This window comes from Podarcis gaigeae (assembly GCF_964106915.1).
Source record: "Podarcis gaigeae genome assembly, chromosome: 2".
NCBI classification, from domain to species: Eukaryota; Metazoa; Chordata; class Lepidosauria; order Squamata; family Lacertidae; genus Podarcis; species Podarcis gaigeae.
The window spans coordinates 74,232,485-74,253,443 of NC_139679.1; the positions used below are offsets into that span (position 1 = coordinate 74,232,485).

The 20,959-nt window shown below is 40.1% G+C and overlaps 1 protein-coding gene and 1 long non-coding RNA gene across 14 annotated transcripts in view; one reads left to right on the forward strand and one right to left on the reverse strand.

Moving 5' to 3' along the window:
* The window catches only part of LOC310838863, a 71,192-nt gene extending 51,218 nt beyond the window's left edge, over positions 1-19,974 (reverse strand). The window contains exon 1 of the long non-coding RNA XR_014561182.1: positions 19,876-19,974. This is a non-coding gene — a long non-coding RNA (uncharacterized lncRNA). The remainder of the gene's footprint in view (positions 1-19,875) is intronic.
* An 81-nt stretch (positions 19,975-20,055) lies between these two features.
* Positions 20,056-20,959, forward strand: part of DOCK3 (dedicator of cytokinesis 3) — a 139,981-nt gene continuing 139,077 nt past the window's right edge. For all 13 annotated transcript variants that reach the window (XM_083726440.1, XM_083726449.1, XM_083726445.1 and 10 more), the window contains exon 1: positions 20,056-20,584. In XM_083726440.1, coding sequence (XP_083582566.1) covers positions 20,548-20,584 — 37 coding nt within the window. In that variant the 5' untranslated portion in view covers positions 20,056-20,547. The remainder of the gene's footprint in view (positions 20,585-20,959) is intronic.

Consider the following 20,959-nt stretch of genomic DNA (forward strand, 5'->3'; position numbering starts at 1 on the left):
GAAGGTTTTTAGCAGAGACACAAAAAGGAACTGCAGTATGAGACAGAGAGTGAGTGGATGGGTGGATGGGGGGGCATTTTGAGCTCTGGAAGGCACCTTTGGGAGTGCAGATATCACTTTTTGGCCATCTGATTAGAGTCTGTGGATCTGCTGGTTGTAGAAGTGTTATCCTGCTTGTTTCCACCTGTGTTCTACAGGTGTACTTGTAAATAAATTCAAATATTGCAAAACATTTTAATTCTCCATCAGAAGGTTTCCTCTAATATTGTAGGAAGGAGCTCAATAGGCCACAGAGCTAGGTCTTGTTTTAGTGTGAACTGAAATAGGCTGCTGGCACCCTGGAATGTCTTGCTGCTGGGTATTAGGGTATAGGCAACAATATATATGTTTAACACAAACACTTTTTCCTATGGTATGGAATATCAAAACTTGTTCTATTTGTCTGTTGAACTGAATCCCATATAGTAGTTATGAATTGTGTGAATTACTTTTTGAACCCTAAATAACCATTTCTTTTTATCCACTTTCTCTGCAACTGGCAGATTTGATAACCTTCTGTCTCCTCCAAAAGAGCAATTCTGTGTGTGTCTATACAGAGGTCCGATTAAGTTGAACGGGCAAGTAAAGGATGATGGGAGTTTGTAATTCAACAAGACCCAGAAGGCTACAGGTTTCCCATCCCTGCATTTATCTCTAAGGTATTTTTAAACTGGAATATTATTCCTTCATCTGGTTGCATATTTTCCATCGTTAATATTTCTATTATAATTTATTTCATTTTTCTAGCAAAAAATTTTTTATCAACAATTTACAAGTATACAAGTCTTACAAATATAAACATAAATTAATTAGTGTCAAATACTATATTTTCTCAGTTTCTAATGAAAAGAGACTAAGAGCTGACAGACGTATCGAATTGCTGTCTTCCTTCTTTTACCCTCACCAAGTTGGTTAAATATCATTTCCATTTTAACAGTTCCATACAACTATTCCATGAGTTCAGTATATTATAGGTGCAATCCATCAAGTGCTGCTCATGCACAAGCCCATTGAGGATGAATCAAGGATGCACATTAATAATGCTTGGGTGATTGCCCAATATTTCAAAGCATTCAGACTCCTAGCACTGCAAAACTGAGTATTGGACAGTTGTTATTTACTATGGCTCATTCTTAAAAAAAACACAAATCTGCCCCAACTGCGGCAGATTGAAATATAGTTAATAAGGCTTTATTACCCCTAGGTGCAACATCACCCTGGTCCAACATCACACAGAGAGCTTTGTGGCTGAGTGGGGATTTGAACCCTGGTCTCCCAGGCCCTATTCCAACTCTTTAATCACTACACCACATACACATCATTAGGAGAGAACTGACACAGCAAGTCAAAGCTGCTAATACAGTACTTACGATGCCTGAAATATCTGCCTGCAATGTGTTCACAACCACAATTTAAAATTCAAAAGCAGCAAAACAGTGCGATTTTAAATAGTTTTAACATATGAAAAAGAAAGCAATTTTGACATTTTAATGCAGTTGAGGTTAGATGTCAAAACATTCAAATACTCAGCCATGTGCATCCATCTCTAGATGTGAAGAAAATTCTAGTGCCCTTGCTTTTCTTTAATCTTTTATATCTTAACTTAGCACAAGGCTAAGGTCTACAGAAATGATTTATTTTGTAGGAACTTCTTCCCAATACTTTTGTGTGTGTGCCTTGAACCTGGTATATAGAAATGAAAACCACTGCTCATAAGACTAATTGTTACAAAGCTCAATCTGACATGAGATTGCAGATCAAGGATGTGCAAGGTTGGGACTGTTGCCAAAATCTATGCTCTTGAGAGGCTGCAGAGAGCTTTGGAGACACCAACCTATCTGAAGCTTTTGTGTCCTGGATAAAGGAAATACTTCCCGATGCCATTATACAAGAAGGCTGTATCAACAGGATGCACTCTGACCAAAGCAAATAAACTCTGAGTTTTAGCTCCTTCATAATTAAACATGACTTATTTAAAAAGTTCAGACCACTGGAAAAAATAATAATGGAAAATACAATCTACCAGGATCTCTGCATAGGAAAGCTGCAACGCAGATGTGAACTTAAAATTACACAGCAGCAGTCTGTGAAGCAGGCATACGTTTCCAATGGGGTTACCCATTCAAAATCCTAATAACTTATGAAGGAGTAACTAAAGTTGCCTCCACAAAATTGAATGCTAAAAAATTATTAAATCAACTGGGATGCAAACCAAATGAAGGCAAACATCTGAAATAAGTAGGCAGGGGAGAGAGGAAGAGACAGAACTTGAAGAAGGAAACTGGCAGCAAACAAAAGAAAAGGGAAGAAAAATAAGGCGAAAAATACACCTGCAAAAAAACCCCAACAACAGCAAAAACAACACACAGATAGTTTCTTCTCTGCCTGAGGTGCCACTGAAATTACCAACGCTAAGTTTGACCAAGAACAATGAGCTCTATAACCAAAACAGACAGGAATCGGGCTGTTATTCTATTATTTTTGTTTGCAATATAATCATGTAGAACATTTTCTGCTTCTGGGGGGTGGGGGTTAATGTTTATGTTCCCCAATTTAACCTTAGCTCATGAGCGTTTGGCTCATGAAGAAAAATACAGACTATTCTGTTCTCAACCACAGGTGTGGGCTATTCCATTGGGAAGGTTGGGGGGGATAAGGGAGCTGGGAGTTTGAATGTTGAAGTTAACCCCTTTCAGAATTCAGAGCATCTTTATTTTGTGCTGAATACTTTAAAGATAGCATTTTGCTAGTACAAGTGCCCAGCCAGACTACAGAGAATTAATCATAACACATCCAACCTTTGCTGGTTGCAGTTTACCAGGCTCTCTAGTACACATTTGCTAGTTTTGCCCCCAAATTATACCCTTTTCAGAAAAAGTTTTCAAACACTTAATCAAATGATGGAACACTCACCACAACCAGACCCCAAATTAGCCATACTATCTTATTTTACTCTTCAGATAGGACATAACCAATAAGGACCTCATCCTCATTTATTAACTGCAACTAGATTAGTGATTGCCGAAAAATCGGAAATTTTAAATGCAAATCTTTTTGAAGCCTAGATTTCACAAGTATGGGACATTGTGCTTATGGACAAATTAACTATTTCACAAAAGGAATATTGATTTGCAGTGGTAAACTCACATCTACAACATGGTATCCTTTTATTGACTTTGTTAAGACAATTGGAACATGGCTTTCACCCTCCACCAATTCATCACACCTTATGAAGAGGCACTTTCAATTGAATGCCTATCTTGGAATGTCTAAAACTACAACTATCAGCCGCTATTTTTCTTTCTTTTCTATACAACCACTAAGCTCTGTTTTCCTTGCATAAGTATTTCGTTACTTGAAATTAAAAATCTATTTTATTTTTTTTTTTAAAAAGAAGAATAATAAGTAGCTAGAGGCAAGTGAGCACTTAATTATTAGTCTTTTGATTTCAGCCTATATATAACTGAAAAAATGTGTCTGCATTGTTCAATTGTTTCTTAGTTTAAAAAGTATTGTTTATTATTTATGGAGGATTCTTTTTAAAAAAAAATCAAAAAGGAGAGTAATTCTTATATTGACATTTGCTGTAAAGATCAGATTGCTTTCTATTCTTGATTGCTTTCTATATCTCTACTCCCTATTTTGTATCAGAATCCCAAGTGCTATATTTCATATAAATGACTTGCTCACTGTCAAGCAGCAAATCCACAGGAAGACAGTGCTCTAGGTATCCTACAGGGCTCTCCTGCTATGCGCCATTCAGCAAGCCAATTAGCATGATATTTTTATCTCTAACCTGATTTTGATCTAATTACAAATCAGTATTTTACCTGTTTTGTGTTGTGTGCTAAATACACCAGTCAAATAGTATGCCACAACCTAATGCAGATAAATAATTTCACATTCTTGATTTATTTATTTATTTTGGCTTTCAAGTTAAACATGTGCAATAAAATAAAATGGATCAGGGCAAAGGCTTGCTGTGCCCAGAGGCATATGAGAGTTTCTGAGAAATATTAGAGGTCTCAGGAACATTGAGCCCTGCCCTGTAACACAGAAACTTCTAGGGGTAGCAGTCTTTATGTGATGGCTTCTTTGGGTTAGGACAAGAACCCCAGTCAGATACGGGCTTGAATCATGAGTGAGTCTGCTGGTTTCCCTAATGCAATGAGAGAGGGGACTAGAAACTACAGAGTTGTAGGTTCAGGTGAAATATGGTGATTAGGTTGAAAAGTAGGGCTAATTTTTTCAATGACCATCAAATTTTTGACAGTTCACTGTATAGGTATGCCACTATTGAGTAGCTTGTTTTCTTTTTGTTTGAAGATTGCTTGATTGTACAGTAAGCCCGAAATTACATACATTTAATGTACACATTCAGCTTCACAGGCTTCGCAATAAAACAAAATACCGTAAAAATAAAATGGGGGCGGAAAGGAGGTATCTTGGGGGAAAAGACTTTGGCAAACCCACCTGCTATTGCACCCAGTGTGTGCGTTGACTATACACAATTTTGCCTTTAAGTATGATCCCCAGAATGTAACCCCTGTGTAAATTGCAGGCTTACTGTATTTTATCATATATCTTTAATGCAATTAGTGAAGCGAGGTGAGGTGAGAATATTCTCTGCTAGAAAATTATCTGGAGAATATTCTCCACAAACTGTAAATTCTAATGTAAGAACAAGTTTTACAACCCACATTTTAAAAAATCTAGTAAATAATAAGTCAACCAGTGTAAGTAATGAATAATGATTTTTTTTTTTTTTTGATCCAGTTACATTACTGGGCATTGTGTCATTAACAATTGGCGGTTCTGAAATGTGAGCTACAGAAAACTTTTTTTTTTTTTAGTTTAAAAAATGCTATTCATTTAATTTGATGAACATTTGAATTCATATGTATTTCAGCTATATGTAATAGTCTTTTTTTTATTTTGGTGTGACCTTATTCTTAGCAATTCTATACCCTTGGCCATACGGTGTGATTTTTTTTACAGAAAGCAGCTTTAACGCTTTATACAATTATGTGTAACCAACCGCATGTGAAATGGCCTTAAAGCCTATTTTTAAATAAATTTATTTCATGTGACAATTTATCAGTGATAACGATAAATATGTTGTGTGTTGCCTTACTTGTCTAAGCAGATAGTAATTTGCATTTCTGATGTTATGTTACTTGCCATTACTGATTATTTGTGTTTTCTGGAAATAATAGCATTTATTTTAAACTTTATATTGATTTTATTAGTGTTGCACTGAAAATACTGTACCATGTAGATATGCTTATTAAAGAACGTACTCATGTAGCGGACCTGAGAGTTTTTTTATATTCCTTTTACTTTAAAAGCTACATTTCATGCATATACAACATAATTAGAATTCAAAGTTGATGGTAAATATACGGTTAGTGGCAGGCTTACTGATTAACATGAATCATTCACATTGAATTTTCAATTTCAAGTTTGGTGCAAAAAATCAAAGAATGTGAATTCACTGCATTGTCCCATTGAATAAAAGTACAGTGGTACCTCACAAGACGAAAAACGCGCAAGACGAAAGGGTTTTTCGCTTTTTGCGTTGCTTCGCAAGACGATTTTTCCTATGGGCTTGCTTCGCAAGACGAAAACGTCTTGCGAGTTTGCTGCCTTTTTCTTAAAGCCGCTAATACCCAGCGAATCCGCGCTCCGCAAGATGAAAAAATTGCTAGATGACACAACTCGCAGAACGAATTAATTTCGTCTTGCGAGGCACCACTGTATCTGTGCAGTTTTCGGTTGCCATCTGAACAAGTTTACCCATGAATAAACATGTATATTAACTAATTATATCATTTTCAATGCATTAAAATGAATATTCTCCTATTTTAGATGAAAATTCTGTAATATTCTCATTAATCGAGAATATTCTCGAGAATATTCTCCAAAAGATTATTCCCGATAATTTAACATCACTAAATGCAATAATCTGTCACTTACTGCTTTGGGGACCTATCAGCCAAAAAAGTGGCGAAACACACACACTACACACACACTACACACATATTGGCAAGTGAGCAACTGTGAAAGAGTTTAATTAAGTAATTCCCCACCCCATATTTGACTGGAGAGTTGTGCCACAGAAAGCTTCCCTTAGAAATAGAACACAAATCTCTAAGAGACCAATCCAATGTATGCCTTCCCAAACATAAATGAAAGTCGTAATTTAATAGTAAAGTATGTCACTCTAATGCTGTCAACCTCTTAATTATACATATTTTATATATCTACACTCACACAAAAATCCTTTTAAAATCTCTGTTCATTCAGCTTCGAACTTTGTGTACAATTCTTTACTTCCCTTTCCACTTCCCCCCACTGTACACATATTGTGGTATATACAATGTGGCAATATGTACACATATTGTGGTATATACAATGTGGCCACATTAATATGACTATCACTAATGCAAGCCCTTTCCAGGCCTCACATAGACATATTCAGGGGTTCCACTCCTTTCCAGGCCTCTAGGACACATCCCTTCATGGTGATGGCAAAGTGGATTACATTTAACCTGACACCCATGTACCCACCTGAGGGTTAAGGGAAAGAGCTCAGTACACTTCATATGGAGTGCCCTTCCATGAATACAACTCATAGTGCTGTGTGAGTAGAAGGGAATAGAGGACATTTCATCCAGAAAAGAAACCAACCATTTCTCTATTTTAGCGGTCAAGCCAGAATGCTAGTACTCAGAAGGCCACTGTGGGCTTAAAATGCCATCAACTTCCATTTCTGCCATGTATGTCATTTGGGGACACTTTGCTTTGCCTAATGAATAAAAGGCCCAGGTTCTTAACTTCCAGCTAGCTTTATCCTGTAATTCACTTTATTCTCCCACAAAAAAATCAAATACATTTCATTCTGAGGTAGGTGGCTTTTATTCCCATTTTATAGATGGAGAACTAATGAGGCAGTGAGATAGTGATAGACCCGAAACCATACACTGGACCATAAGAAGCTGCCTTATATCAAGTCAGACCATTGGCCTATCTAGCTCGAAACTGTCTACACTGATCATCAGGGTTTCGGACGGGGGGTGTCTCTTAGCCCTGCTTGGAGATGTCTGGGGTTGAAGCTGGGACCTTCTGCAGGCAAGGCAGATGTTCTATCACGGAGCTACAGCTCGTCTTCACCAATTTCAACAGCAGAGGCAGAACTTGAACTCGGGTTCCTCAGGTTGAATTCTCTAGCCACTAGCTATAATGGCCTTTATACCTAAAGAAATTAAGGAACTGCTACCTTAGGATAACTTCCCATATAAAGAAGTCATTTAAGTCCACAAGTAATGATCAGATTTAATCAAATAATGGCATTACTTTAGGTTTATCTGTCTCAGTTTTGCAAAGGCCAATCACTCCATCTTCAAAGGAACCATTAACTACACCCTGTTTCTTCACTGCAGAAAAAGTGCACAGCCACTATTACCTGCAAATATGACAAGTGGCACATATGCTAAACTATTCCCTAAGGAGAACCAGATTCTCCTGAAGGAAATTAAGAGTTTGACAGGTTGAAATATGGTTAAGGATAGTAAAAGATGACCTATTAACTAAAATACTCTTTGCAACTGCTCCCAATCAGCCCCTACATGAGTTTCAATCCTTACATTTTCCTTTAATGCTGTAATTGTAGATGGTATTCTCTAGAAGGTAACAAGGAACAGCTGTTATGAGTGAACTCAGGCTAATAAGGTCAAGCAATCTCACTGCAAATTGACATATTGACCTTGCTCCAGGGAAAACCAACTTTAGACAGAAATAAAACCCATACATTAACAAGAAAATCTTTCTAAGCAATAAATATGTGCTGGTATGTCATGTTTCTCTAAATTCTTCATGATGTTTCTCAGATATAATACAAATTGAAAGGGTCAAAAGTGTAAAACTGTTTATTTTCAGTTATGTTCTTGTTCCTTTTGTTGTAATCAACAATTTATATAGTATTTCTAGGCTGCAATCTAATGTACAGTTATGCAAAAATAATTCACAGTTGAAAGCAGCTGGACTTCTGCATATGCATTTAAGGGTCATTTTCATTTGGATTCATTTGGAGCAGAGAGTATGCAAAACGTTTGTCACTTTTGTTACAACTGTTTAAATTTACCCCCTCCCCCACAAGTTTATATACTGTATATAAGTATATGTATATGTTTATATACTGTATAAGCAAGAAGAAAGCAAGAAAGCCCACAGGCAGGCAGTGTAGGCAAAGTAGTACCACCAGCCCAAGCCAACAGGAGTTTCCCTGAACCTGGCTCTACCACCAGTTTCAGAAACATAGAACTGTCAACTTCCACCACCATGGCTCAGTTCAAGTTACCTTGCACTCTGAGACAGAATATTGGTTTCGGATTCCATCCTGCTAGATAGGTGTGACTTCCATTTCACATACTGGGAATAATCGATAGCTAAAAGAGCTATCAATGACAGTTGTGAATAAGCAAGGAAAGCATATGGAGAGAGCTACTCCGCATAAGACTTTAACATGGTTCTTGTGTCCCAAGAAGTGTTGGATACTGGAATTAATTTGTACTTAAAGGTTTTTAATAAATGTGCAGGGAATTATTACTAGAAATTTTGGCCAGAATCCAAAGAACTACTTAGGCTCACATGGGAAGCTTGCACAGCTCAGTGGAAATTTGTTACATTCCACTTATCACCAATTGCTTTGGAAATTACCATTAGTCTGGGGCTACATGGTGTATATAGCTTTGAATTTAGATTTAAATCTAGTCTTGTCATCTGTTTCTTGTGCAACAAAATTTGGAGAATACAACTAACTGGGTGTAAGAAGGCCTTCAAAGAGTTCTATTTGAAATGATCTGGGCTCAGTCAAACTCACTTGGGTATAACTGGAGGTCTGCTCCTTTCTTCCTTTGTGTTTGGTGCCCTCCAGTTATTCCTTTCTCCAAAATCCCCATTTGGCCAAAAAGCACTCTGGGTTACTTTGGGCCTGTCAGTATCTTTCAGCCTAACCTACCTTACAGCTTGTTATAAGGTCAAAATTTCATGTGTGGAACTATGTATACTATCTTGCACTCACTGGCAGAAGGGCATGATATAACTACATGATATGATATATTAATAAGTTCTTAAATTCAATTATTTCATACCTATGGTTCCCCACCCTCACCCAATCTATACACTAGCTACTGCTAGTTAGAGTAGACAGTACTGAGCTAGATGGCCAAATAGTCTGACCTTCTGTAAGTCAGCTTGCAGTGTTATAGCTTTCTGTCAAGTTTTAACACTAGAGGTAAAACAAAGGTGCACAAAAATTATCAAACTAATTCCCCTCTCTTGAATTACTATGCAAAAAATTGAATGCATTCTTTCCTTATTTGAATTTCTTTCAACATCCTAGACCTGGGGTTGGAAATCTTTTTGGACCCATAGGCACATCTGCAACCACGATAAACTGTTGTGGGCACCACACACATCCTACAACCAAACACAACCCATTCTACTTACTACAATAGAATGCTTCTTCCAAGCCTAATTTCAGTAAAGGTAGTGGAGGGACCCTGTGAGTAAGAGGACAGGCTTCTATGGACGCACTGGTGACCCTTATCCAAATGTGCCATCTGGGGAAGTAGACATCAGCACAGGGATCAGCAAAGGCTGTGTGCAAGTTCTGGGTGGTGGGTATGTTCAAATACTTTCTAGAACTGTTCTGAGAGGCGAGGTAGTCATTATGGTACAGTCTCTACAATAGACCACAGACTGTACAAAATTCTTATACATACAGTGAATGGGAGCATGTGTTGAGGGGCAGCATGGGGAGGCAGAAGGTGCTGAGCTGAACCGCTGCCCATGTTTCTCCCAGCCATTCCCCCCCCTTCCAGAAATTACTTCAAGTCTCAGAGGCCAACTGGGAGAAAAACAGTGTCAGGGTGGGGGGAAAGACTCAGCACCCTGCATTTGCACCAGGGAAAGCTATCTCTGTAAGAGGTTATCTTCAAAAGCTGACTCTCCAACAAATGGAGGGAAGAAATGTATGCTTCTCATAGTGAAGTTCCTCCAGTGTTATCAAAACACCTTTGGATTCACTTTAGATCCCTCAGGTATTTCCACATGAGCAGAACTCCAAAATCCACTTCAAGTTTTGTTTTATGGCCTCTCTACACACCACTATATTGATGGATTGCTAAAATATATCCCACCATAATTAGGGTAACAACCGCTACATTTTCATTCTCCAAACTCTTATTGATTTAACAGTACAGCAAAACCTGAAACACTCCTAGAGCCTGTGACAGAGAACCTGGACTGAATGACCAGTGAAAGACTGAAGTATTACCCTACAGCACTGTAGCCAATATTCACAATCTAGACAGTCTCTTTCATCACTAGTTTCTAGATCTCTCCAGAAGCTCTAGTGCCCATTTCTTCTTTCCTATCTATTCTACAATCCTCCCAATTATCCCAGTGCCATTTGCTTTATTTGCCTATCCCAAAGGAACTCTCACCCAGTTTTACCTCTACTGAAAATGTCCTTCAGTGGGCCATCCCTGAGTAAGACAAATTCATATACGTGGGTCCCACTATCCAAATTATAGGACAATTCACCTATCTAAACACAAGCAATCCATACACTCTGCAGATTGAAATATCCAAACAGTTGGACCTGTGTGTAGCACTGTAAACAAGCAACTTTAAACAAGCCTTACCTTTTTGCATTTTGCTGGTCTGTGGCAACCGTTTTGCCAGAAACCATTGCAGGAGGAAGGGGAAGGGGGAGAGATTGGACAAGTAAGAGAGCATTCTTTCCTTCTTTGCTTGCCTTTTGTGAGGTTTGAGGATTTCCTGGGTTTTTTCATCATTTTGAGGTCAAAACTCTGTGGTCAGGAACGCATTAGAAATTTCCCTGTAGGATTCAATGGAAATTGTTGACTTGTAATGCAAATGCTCACCTAACTAATGATTTGCTGAGATCATATTGCATTTGGATAGTGGGATCTAAGTGTAAAATGGCCCTGCAGGAGGTATTGTTACATTCATTCACAACATCTGTTTCAACTTCAAAGTGCAGAATTATTATTCTGTAGTAGTCATTTTCAATCCGGGTTGTTTTCCCTCAATAGAATCATCAAGTGATTCAGAATATTTGGAAATTCTTGCTGTTCCACAGCAGAAATGTCTTTAATTCTTGCAGAACTTTCTTATTTCAAGACTACAGATTAGCTGATTATAGGTCTATACCAAATTTCCAGTTTTTAGTTCAGGGGTCATCTAAATGTTTTGATGCCTAATTACTGCTGAGGCTGCACTGTTGTGACATACTATCTCCTTCTGTTGATAGAGTAGTTATTTACTATAGGTGCATCTGAATCAAATTGTAGATATCTTTGATAATAAAGATTTCACTCAAATACAAACTACTGCAGCAGTGGAAGTTTTGGGTTTTGTTTTTCACACAAGAATTTGCTCTGATGAAATGGAACTTCCCTTTCCTCCCCCAGACACACCCCAAATCTGTTCTGGGGGTTTCTCCAACCTTCTGAAGCATGTTTAGGGAGGGGGCTCAAGGGATGAATGGGGAAAGAGGAGAGAGGCAGTGGAAGTTCTGTTGTGCAAGCAAACCTTCTGGCAGGAACAGGACAACCCTTAATTTTGAATTTTAGAAAATATGTAAAAACAACAACAACCCCACCTCATTTTCTTCATCATCCACTAAATACAATATTAGCAAATTTTTAAAATGGACATAATCATTTAACCTCCACATCTGGCCTAATCAAAGTAGAAATCAATACTTAAGTCAGTCATGACTAAGTATGATGGGTTAATTGGATGCCATTAATTATATTCCATGAAATCAGAATGGGCTTTATCTTGGCCTTGGATGCTTTAAATATATTTTAATTCCTATTAGTCACTATGTGCAGGATTCAAAAAGGAAGGTTGGATCCAATGGTGGCCACATGCTGCTTAAATCAGTGCTCTTGATCAATCAAGCCAATCAATAAATTTTGAAGGAGCCAATTATTGTATCAAGATAATGGTAAGCTTCTTTTAAAAAAAATCAGCCACATTTGACATAATATAAAGACACGCCTTTTTCAAATAACAATAACATAGTTTTTTTTACTATTGCAGGAAAATATGTTTTTGCTCATTTATTAATATTTTGTATGTAGCAACACAGAAGGCCTATATCTGATCCCAGGAATACATAAGAATTTCCTAAAGGTTCTGCCCAATTAGATTATGCGTTGCTCTTATTTGTTTGTTTGTTCCATTTCCATCAAAGTAGCAGAATTAACATACACAGCATTGGTTTGTTACATATTCGGTGAAGTCACTAGCAACTTAGTGCACACCAGCACCAGGGACAGCTCCTTGTGGCTTATCTTTTTACCCTGAAAATAATTATTGCAAAGAGCTCTATGCTGCTTTTCTTTTCTATAATTTCTGTGAGAGCTGGTGAAATTGGTACACAAATTATTTATACAGCTAACAGTTTTATTTTGGTAGTCTAGGGTCTTAGAGAATGGTTTTGCTTCTACATTCAGGGTACTAGCCAGGATAATGAAGAATTTATCTAAAAATAACTACCATGGAATATTTAATTTAGGAGCAAGACTGCTGTGACTAACATGTGAAAGAGAGAGGCACAAGTGACAGCACAAAAATGAGAAAATATTTTTATGTGACCTTTGCATCCACTGCAAAATTCAATACACCTGCTGCATCTTTACAGTACAGTTCAACACCATGTCTCTAAATAGCAAAATCCTATATTACACAGCTACTAGTGCCTGGAGATTGCTTGATTTTGTGCTGAAAATAAAATTTATTTTCTGTATTCCCTGTTATGATTCACATGTGTGGCACACTACTAAATCAATGTGGAATAAATTCAGTGGCACTGATACTGATGTGACCCAGCCCTCTGAGACATGGAAATTGCATTGGTGGTGGCATCTTTACAATACACACTATTTTAAATGGCAGAAGGTAGTGCTGGAACTATAAGCAAAGGACATTCTGGAATTCAAGTTTGTTTGTATTCTCAGAAATCTGAAATAGATCCCAAAAATCTTGTTTTAAATTAAATAAATATTAAGGAAGTGCAGCCTTTCAGAAGAACAAAGAGTTGACTGGCATATGTCTGTCTCAGGAAGAGTGTGCCTTTGGGTAAAACTGTTGGAGAGTTACAGTGCCTACTGTGGCTGTAGACACCAATACGGGAGAGTCATGCTTCGTTGCAACTGGGGCAGATGAAGGTGTCTGGTTGTGCTGACGCAGGTGGACCATGGTGTTTCTTCTCTCTGCGATCCTCCCAGCAATCATTCCTCCTCTGGTCACTGCTGTGGATACAAAACTTGACTGACTGTCTCCAGGCACTGTGGTCATCTGCAAGGGATTCTCACACAGTGAGGTTAATATTGCCAAGCTTCATGTCATGTTTGCAGACATCTTTGTAATGCAGGGTCAGTCCACCAATGGTCCTGGTGCCTGAAGCCAGGTCCTCATAGAGCACATCTTTGGGATCCTACCATCTTCCATTATGTGGACATGACCAAAGAAGGCATCACCAAGAAAGTGTGAACATGCTGGGGGTGTGGGCTTGGGAGAGCACATCTTTGAGATGTTGTCCTGCCACGTGATGCCCAAAATCTTCCTGATGCTGTGCATGTGGAAGGCATTGAGGTGTTGCTCCTGGCAGGTGTAACTTCCTCACATCTCACCCGCAAGCCTGACCTTCATCTTGGTATTGGTCATTAGCATAACATTATCCCATACCCTTTCAGAGAGGCAAGCCATAGCTCCCTTGCCAATATGCCTGTCCATCTCAGAGTTGTGGGGAGGTTGATGGTTATGGAGGAGTCCAGGTAAACAAAATTGCCTATCACCTCAAGCATGTGGGCACCAATGGTGCTACATGGAGTGTCTTCATCAGGCTGACGGTAAGACTGAACTCCATGAAGGCTTGGGCAAAACAGCTGATGAGAACAAATAATGGGTGGTGAGAAAACCAAAACAAATATTCTTTTGTCAATTCTGAACCTTGTTAGCTGAAATGAAGGAATGAGCAAAATACCAGAGGCTTGCCAGAGCATAAAGTATCTTTACAGAATGGCGGAAAGTTATTAATATCCAAATCTTTCTTTAATTAAGAAATAAGTACTACTTTGCTCAAACTTGGCAATAGCAACAAAATATTTTTTTAAATTCAGAGTCTTAGGAACTTTGCTTGATTACAGTAGAACCATATTAATTAAAGTCAATTCTGCACAAATATGGGATCTTGCACTTTTCAGCAGATCTATTAAACTGGACTGCATTTCAAATCTAAATGATATAGGACATAGCACAGCACAAAGATTCAGAATAGGTTTCCACAGCAACCTCATTGAGCTCTGTACCCTTCATTCTGTTCATTATATAAATGCAGAACATATATGCTGGGGGGGGATATAGTATATGTACCTAAATTGGGTTTCTAAAATAACTACTGAGCAAATTTTACAGTATTCAAAATGAGAAGAAAATGTTACAGAATTTAGTAAAAGTAGATATATAATGAGTATAATCCTTATACAATAAATTAGAGAATATACTGTTGTGGTACAGTATTAAATGCAACTTAATTAAATCTAAATAACAAAGTATCTAATCTATATCTATCAATATGTTATCTGGTATAAAGGGGTCAAAGATGAAACTAGAATTAGCATTAAAATACAACACTTATTAGAGGATGCATAATTGGTCTTTTCTGTAATAAGGAGAACTTTTGTAATAGAAATCAAACATGCTTATTTCATATTTGGTATTAGTTGCAAATGGAAGAAAATCATAAGCAAGATTGACAAAAACACTGTTTGTGAGTAGCGCTCTATGTACGAATAGCCTTGTATTCTTGAGTAAGCTCAAGGATCAATAACTATTCTGGGTGTTATTGGAGTTCTATTCAACAAGTTGGAGTATCTTGACAAATGTAGATTTAACACCATGGTTGGAAATAGCAACCCTGGCAGGGATAAAGAGAAGGAAGATGTCAAGTCCTTGTTGGAGGTCACTTTGATCTATCAAGCATCCAGTGTGATTCAGTTGATGCTGAAGTCACCTAGGAGAACAGCAGCAGCAGTAAAAAGGCACAGGGAATAATGGTGTCTAGCCACAATTAGTTTTTTCTATACTTAGGACAGACTCCTATTTCTTTGCCCAACTTTCTTCAGACCCTGGATTGCACCCAAAGGTGTGAGAGTGGTAAAATCTGGAGTGAGTAAAAACAGTTATGTGCCTTAGTCAATCCTCAACACATTTACATAATTATACTTATAATAAAGCTATATGGACTCTGCTGCTGGAATTCCCATTGCTTAAATAAACTTTGCATGCATCTTTTTTATTCACAATGAGTTAGCTCAGAAGCTACAGTGCAAAACAAACAAACAACCCTGCTGGTTTGTTAGTCTGAAACCAGCAGGCATTGGCTGAAATCATATTTTTTTATTTTCTTGTTTCTATCAGCAGTACTGAATGGCTGTGGGTTTGTTATTATTTGACTGTATTGGTCTGCACATGAAGAACTAGCAGGGAGCTTCAAGGATTTGTCTTACTCTCTGACCTGCTGCCCACACTTAACCTCTGAGCAGGCCACTGTGTGGTCTTTTACACAACATCTGGATTATGCAGTTTAATGTTATTTCAATAACTACATAAACATTACCTGAACTTTGAGATCCACTTCATACTCCTCTTTATGTTGTGTCAGGGACAGATGGGAGGCCCATCTTCACACCTGCCTTTGTGTGGGATGAAAGCCATTCTCAGGAACAATGCTTTCCCCTTGCTTCACTAGCATGCTATGTTTTTCCATCTCCATCAATTTTTTCTGATATTGGCATCCTTTATAATTCTCCTTCGGTATGCAAGACTTAATTTTTTTTTGTTGCTGTTAAAAGATGGCACACTAGGAGGCCAAAAATATTGCTGCTGACCTAGTAAAAATTGTCAGCAAATCTGACCCATGATGAGAGCAACTAGATGATAATGGTGATGGTGATTTTATGCCAAACTTTGAGAGCTGCTCTGAACTGACTATCAGCACTTTCAGCTCTGGAAGTGTTGATAATCAGGGACAGAAGAATGGATCCACACATCCCCTCTCAACAACTGATCAATGATAGAAGATCTTTGGATCAGACCCAAACCAATTATTCATCAAAAGCTTTGACTCTAATCAGTGGCTAAAATACAGGGGTGCCAGGGGTGGTGTAGGGTCTGGCCTTTTGGATTTCATTAAAGGGTCCCATACCCTTTCTCTCATAATTTAAGAACTGCATTTACTAGAGCTTAGGAGCAGGCTAGAAGAAGAAGAAGAGTTTGGATTTGATATCCCGCTTTATCACTACCAGAAGGAGTCTCAAAGCGGCTAACATTCTCTTTTCCCTTCCTCCCCCACAACAAACACTCTGTGAGGTGAGTGGGGCTGAGAGACTTCAGAGAAGTGTGACTAGCCCAAGGTCACCCAGCAGCTGCATGTGAAGGAGCGGAGACACGAACCCGGTTCCCCAGATTACGAGTCTACCGCTCTTAACCACTACACCACACTGGCACCACACCACATAACAAGTGTAATAATGTGAAAGCTCTAAAGATTATAGATAACACCAAAGAAAAGTTAACGCAAGAAGAGCCTTTCTGGATCAGGCACCAGCCCCAACAAATCCAGCATCCTGTTCTCACAGTAATCAACCAGATACCTGTGGGAAACCCACCAGCAAGAGCTGAGCACAAGAGCACTCTCACCTCCTGCTGTTTCTAGCAACTAGTTCAGAAGCATACCACCTCTGACTGTGGAGGCAAAGCATAGTCAACATGGCTAGCAGCCAGTGATAGATTTAACATCAATTAATTTGTCCATTCCTCTTTTAAAGTCATTCAATTTGGTGGCCACCACTACCTCCCGTGGGAGTGAGTTCCATAGTTTAACTCTATGCTGTGCAAAGAAGCACTTTCTTTTACCTGCCCTGAATCTTTCAACATTCAGCATTTCAACAAGTTCTAGAGTTATAAGGATATAAACTTTTCTCAATCCATCTTCTCCATGGCACACACAATGAAATAAACTTCTATCTTGTCCCCTCTTTCTACAAAGTTCCAAATGCTGCAACTTTTCCTCAAAGGGGAGGTGCTCTATCTCCTTGATCATTTTGGTTCCTCTTTTCTGAACCTTTTCCAACTCTACAATATTTTTTTTGAGGTGAGATTACCAGAATGGTACACAGTATTACAAATGTGTTCACACCATAGATGTGTATAATGGCATTATGATATCAACAGTTTTATTTCAATCCCTTTCGTAATGATCCTTAGCATGGAATTTACTTTTTTTCCACAGCTGCCATACACAAGATCAACATCTTCATCAAGCTATCCATTATGATCCCAAGGTCTCATACCTGGTCAATCACCATCCTTTGAGATCCCATGTGTGTATATGTGAAACAGATTTTTTTGCCCTGACATGCATTGTTTACACTTGTTAACAATTAATTGCATTTGCCATTCTATCTGCTGCGCAGTCACTCATTTTTGAGATGTCATTTTGGAGCTCTTCACAATCTCTCTTTGTTTTAATGAGCCTAAACAATTTAGTATCATCAGCAGACTTGGCCACCTTAATCACATTTAAAGGTCCTCTAGCTCCTTTGCTAGGCCACTCCTTATGTTTCTGAAACATACACATCTGCAGAGAAAATAACTCTGGTGCTGGTGGCATTGCACTCAGAAATCACTGTTAGAGCTTGACACAGCTTCCAAAAGATTAAGGCTGCAATCCGAAGAACTGTTATAAGGGAGTAAATTCCACTGAACTCAGTAGGCCTTACTTTTGATAAAGAAAGCATTCATAGGCCCTGGCTTAATGGATGTCATCCTTCAACATTTAGAGTACTCTGAAAAACAGGGTAGGAGTCTACTATTGCTGTTTTATTCTATTAAAGGTTCACTGTTAGTGGAACAGACTACTGACTGGGCCTGGGCCAGTTCAGTGCCAGGCATTTATAAAATATATTATGAGTGTCAATGGAAAATTCTAGGTGTTCCTTCTTCCACTGCACCTGTTTTTGTTTTATTTCTAGTTAGATGGTCACAACATATGGAGCTTGAAAAATAATGTGCATTATATGAGAGAGCTGTATTGGCAAGGTAGGAAGCGGTAACAGGAACAAAGACATTTTGGTGACAAGGAATTAAGGCTTCCTGACCCCGTTTATTTGATGTTTAAATACTGTATATTTTATTTAATTTATGACTATGGCTATTGATTTACAGAACTGCATATTTTCCTCATAAAGTCAAGCTTTATGTACAGTCATAATAACTGTGTGTAGATTGGATGGCAGGCAGTGTAGATATTCCAGCAGACCAATTTGGCAAGTTTTTGGAATCAGAAAGCTGGAGATGAGGGCATGTCATTATATATCAGCATGTTGCCACTACTTTTTTAAAAAACAACACATTTATTATTAGAAAAATACAATCCATAATCTAAAAACCCAGATTAAGGAATCCTGAACCCCAATTCTTCTTGTGTGGTAGGATACTACAGAATGCCTGTAATTTCAATTACAGATGCTATTATTATTCCACTGTTATCCCACTTGGGGCCATAGAATTTCACCCTTGATGACACTGTTTCTACACTATAATTTATTAATCCACTGTAGATCCTGTCATCATTTGCCTTATTCTACATCCAGTCATATCCCTGCTCTTCCAATCTACAGCCTACCACTCTGTTGTCACCCTCTTCTGGATCCTGACATTTCATTATGTTGTTATAAGCCCAGATGTCATTCTTCCAAAAAAGATGTCCATTATTTCATAGGCATCACCACTCTACAAACACTGACATTCAACAGTCATATCACACTGGAAATTACCATTCAAATGTTAGTCCACCCTGCTATTATGTCGGATTCCATTTCAGAACTCCAATATAATGGTTTTCTAGATAAGCTTTACCATGGCAGCACTATTGAAAATCCTATGAGTCACTCTACAAACCATCATTGCTCCTCACATTCCCTCAACTACACTGAAGTTCCACTCCAAATGCTTTCATTACACTTAATACTACTCATGCATTCTTCATCAGTTCCCACAATTTTATTCTAGATTAGCCATTCTTTCACATCTGACCTTGTCATTCCACACACTGTATTGTGAACTCTTCTTGTTGCGCCTGCTGTTGTTCTGTCCATATATTCCAGATGCTGCTATTCCAAACCATACTCTGTTCATTGCTATGCCAGCAGCTATGCTCTTATGCCAGACACTAAGCGCTGCGCTGGCACTCTGTTCAGTGGCAGTCCACTGTGAGTGCCCAGTTTCTCTCTAGACATTGGTTGGTGAGTTAGTTTCGCTCTATCACACACAGAGGGTGTTTTCACTGGCTATGCCAGTGGCACCTGTGCTGCCACAGCACCTCAGGCAAGTAGTTTTACCCCTTCCCGCCCTGTCGAAGAGACCCTTTTCCTTTTATTCCTCTTAGGGCCAGCCTGGAAATTCAGGTAATTGTGCTGCGCAGCATTTCCCCACAAGGGTTTAAAAGATGCATTGCTATCACGTAGAGTGACATTTAAGGAACTTTTGCAATCTAAGGATTTGCCACGACAAACAAATGTCCTGAATTAATTTATCTTTCCTCCCCCGCCTCCCCAAATCTGTGTTCCATTGGCTCGCTTGTACAGTACATAAGGAGACGAAGTCTTGTGCATATGATGTCTGTGAAGGGAGGGCATAGATTTTTAACGGTTCACCCGGCCGCCAGCTTACCTCACGGTGGCGTCGTCGGTGCCTCCGAGGCAGAAGCGCTTCTTCGGGGAAGGCGCCCTCGCGCGCCCTCCCTCCCGCTCCTCTCCTCGCCAGCAGGTACCTGAGGAGAGGCTGGCCGAGGCCGCGCGGGAAGGCTGGCACCGAAAGCATCCGCGCATGCGCCCGCCTGGCAAGTGGGTGGGCGCGCGAGCCCTTCAGCAGCTACGGCGGCGGCGGTGGCGACAACAACAGCAGCGGCGGCGGAGGCAGCTGAGGAGGCGGCGGAGGGACTGCCGGTGCCTTATTCAGAAGGGGAGGCCGGGAGAAGGGAAAGGGCCCCCCTGGATTAAAGGCGGAGGAGAGCCGACCTGAGAGCGGGGTGGGGGGGAGAGAGAGCCCTGCGCTGAGGAATCTGCCGCTGCCTCTCCAGGGAAGAAGAGACGCTTCTGCTTCTCCTCGCCCTCCTCCGCCTGCAGCCGCCCCGCGCACCTGCCTGGCCTGTGGGAAGACGGGAAGACGTCGCCGCCGCCGCCCCAGCCGCGGTGCCCGGGGGGCTGTGCGGAGCAGCGTCCCCGGGCACACCAGGAGAAGCCGCCTCCGCTCGCCCATGAGCACCGCGGCTCCGGAGCGCCGCCGCCGCCGCTCTGGCAGGGGGCAGCCGGCTGCAGGAGCGCATCCGGCGGGGGCGGCAGCATGTGGGCCCCGACGGAGGAGGAAAAATACGGCGTGGGTAGGTGCCGCCGGGGCACTTCTCCTTCGGCCCCCGCTCCTTCTCTTCCCTAGCCCCCCCCCCGCCCCGCGGCGCGCTGGGATGGTCGGTGGGGAGGGGATGTTGCCTCTCCCGAGGTAGAATAATGACAATTCCCAGTGCGGGGGCGGGGTAGTTGGCGGCGTTGATGCGTATTCCCTGTTGCGCGCCTTGCCTCCGCCTTGCACTTTTGAGGCGCGCTGTGTGTGTGTGTGTGTGTGTGTGTGTGTGGCTCTCGGCGAGCCCAACTTGATTCTTTGTCAGAAAATGGCGTTTTGGGGATGGTGTCGGAGGAGGGGGTGTCGGAGAAAATGCGGGGTTGCTGCTGTTGGATGGCTTGAGCAGCCAGGCGCCTCT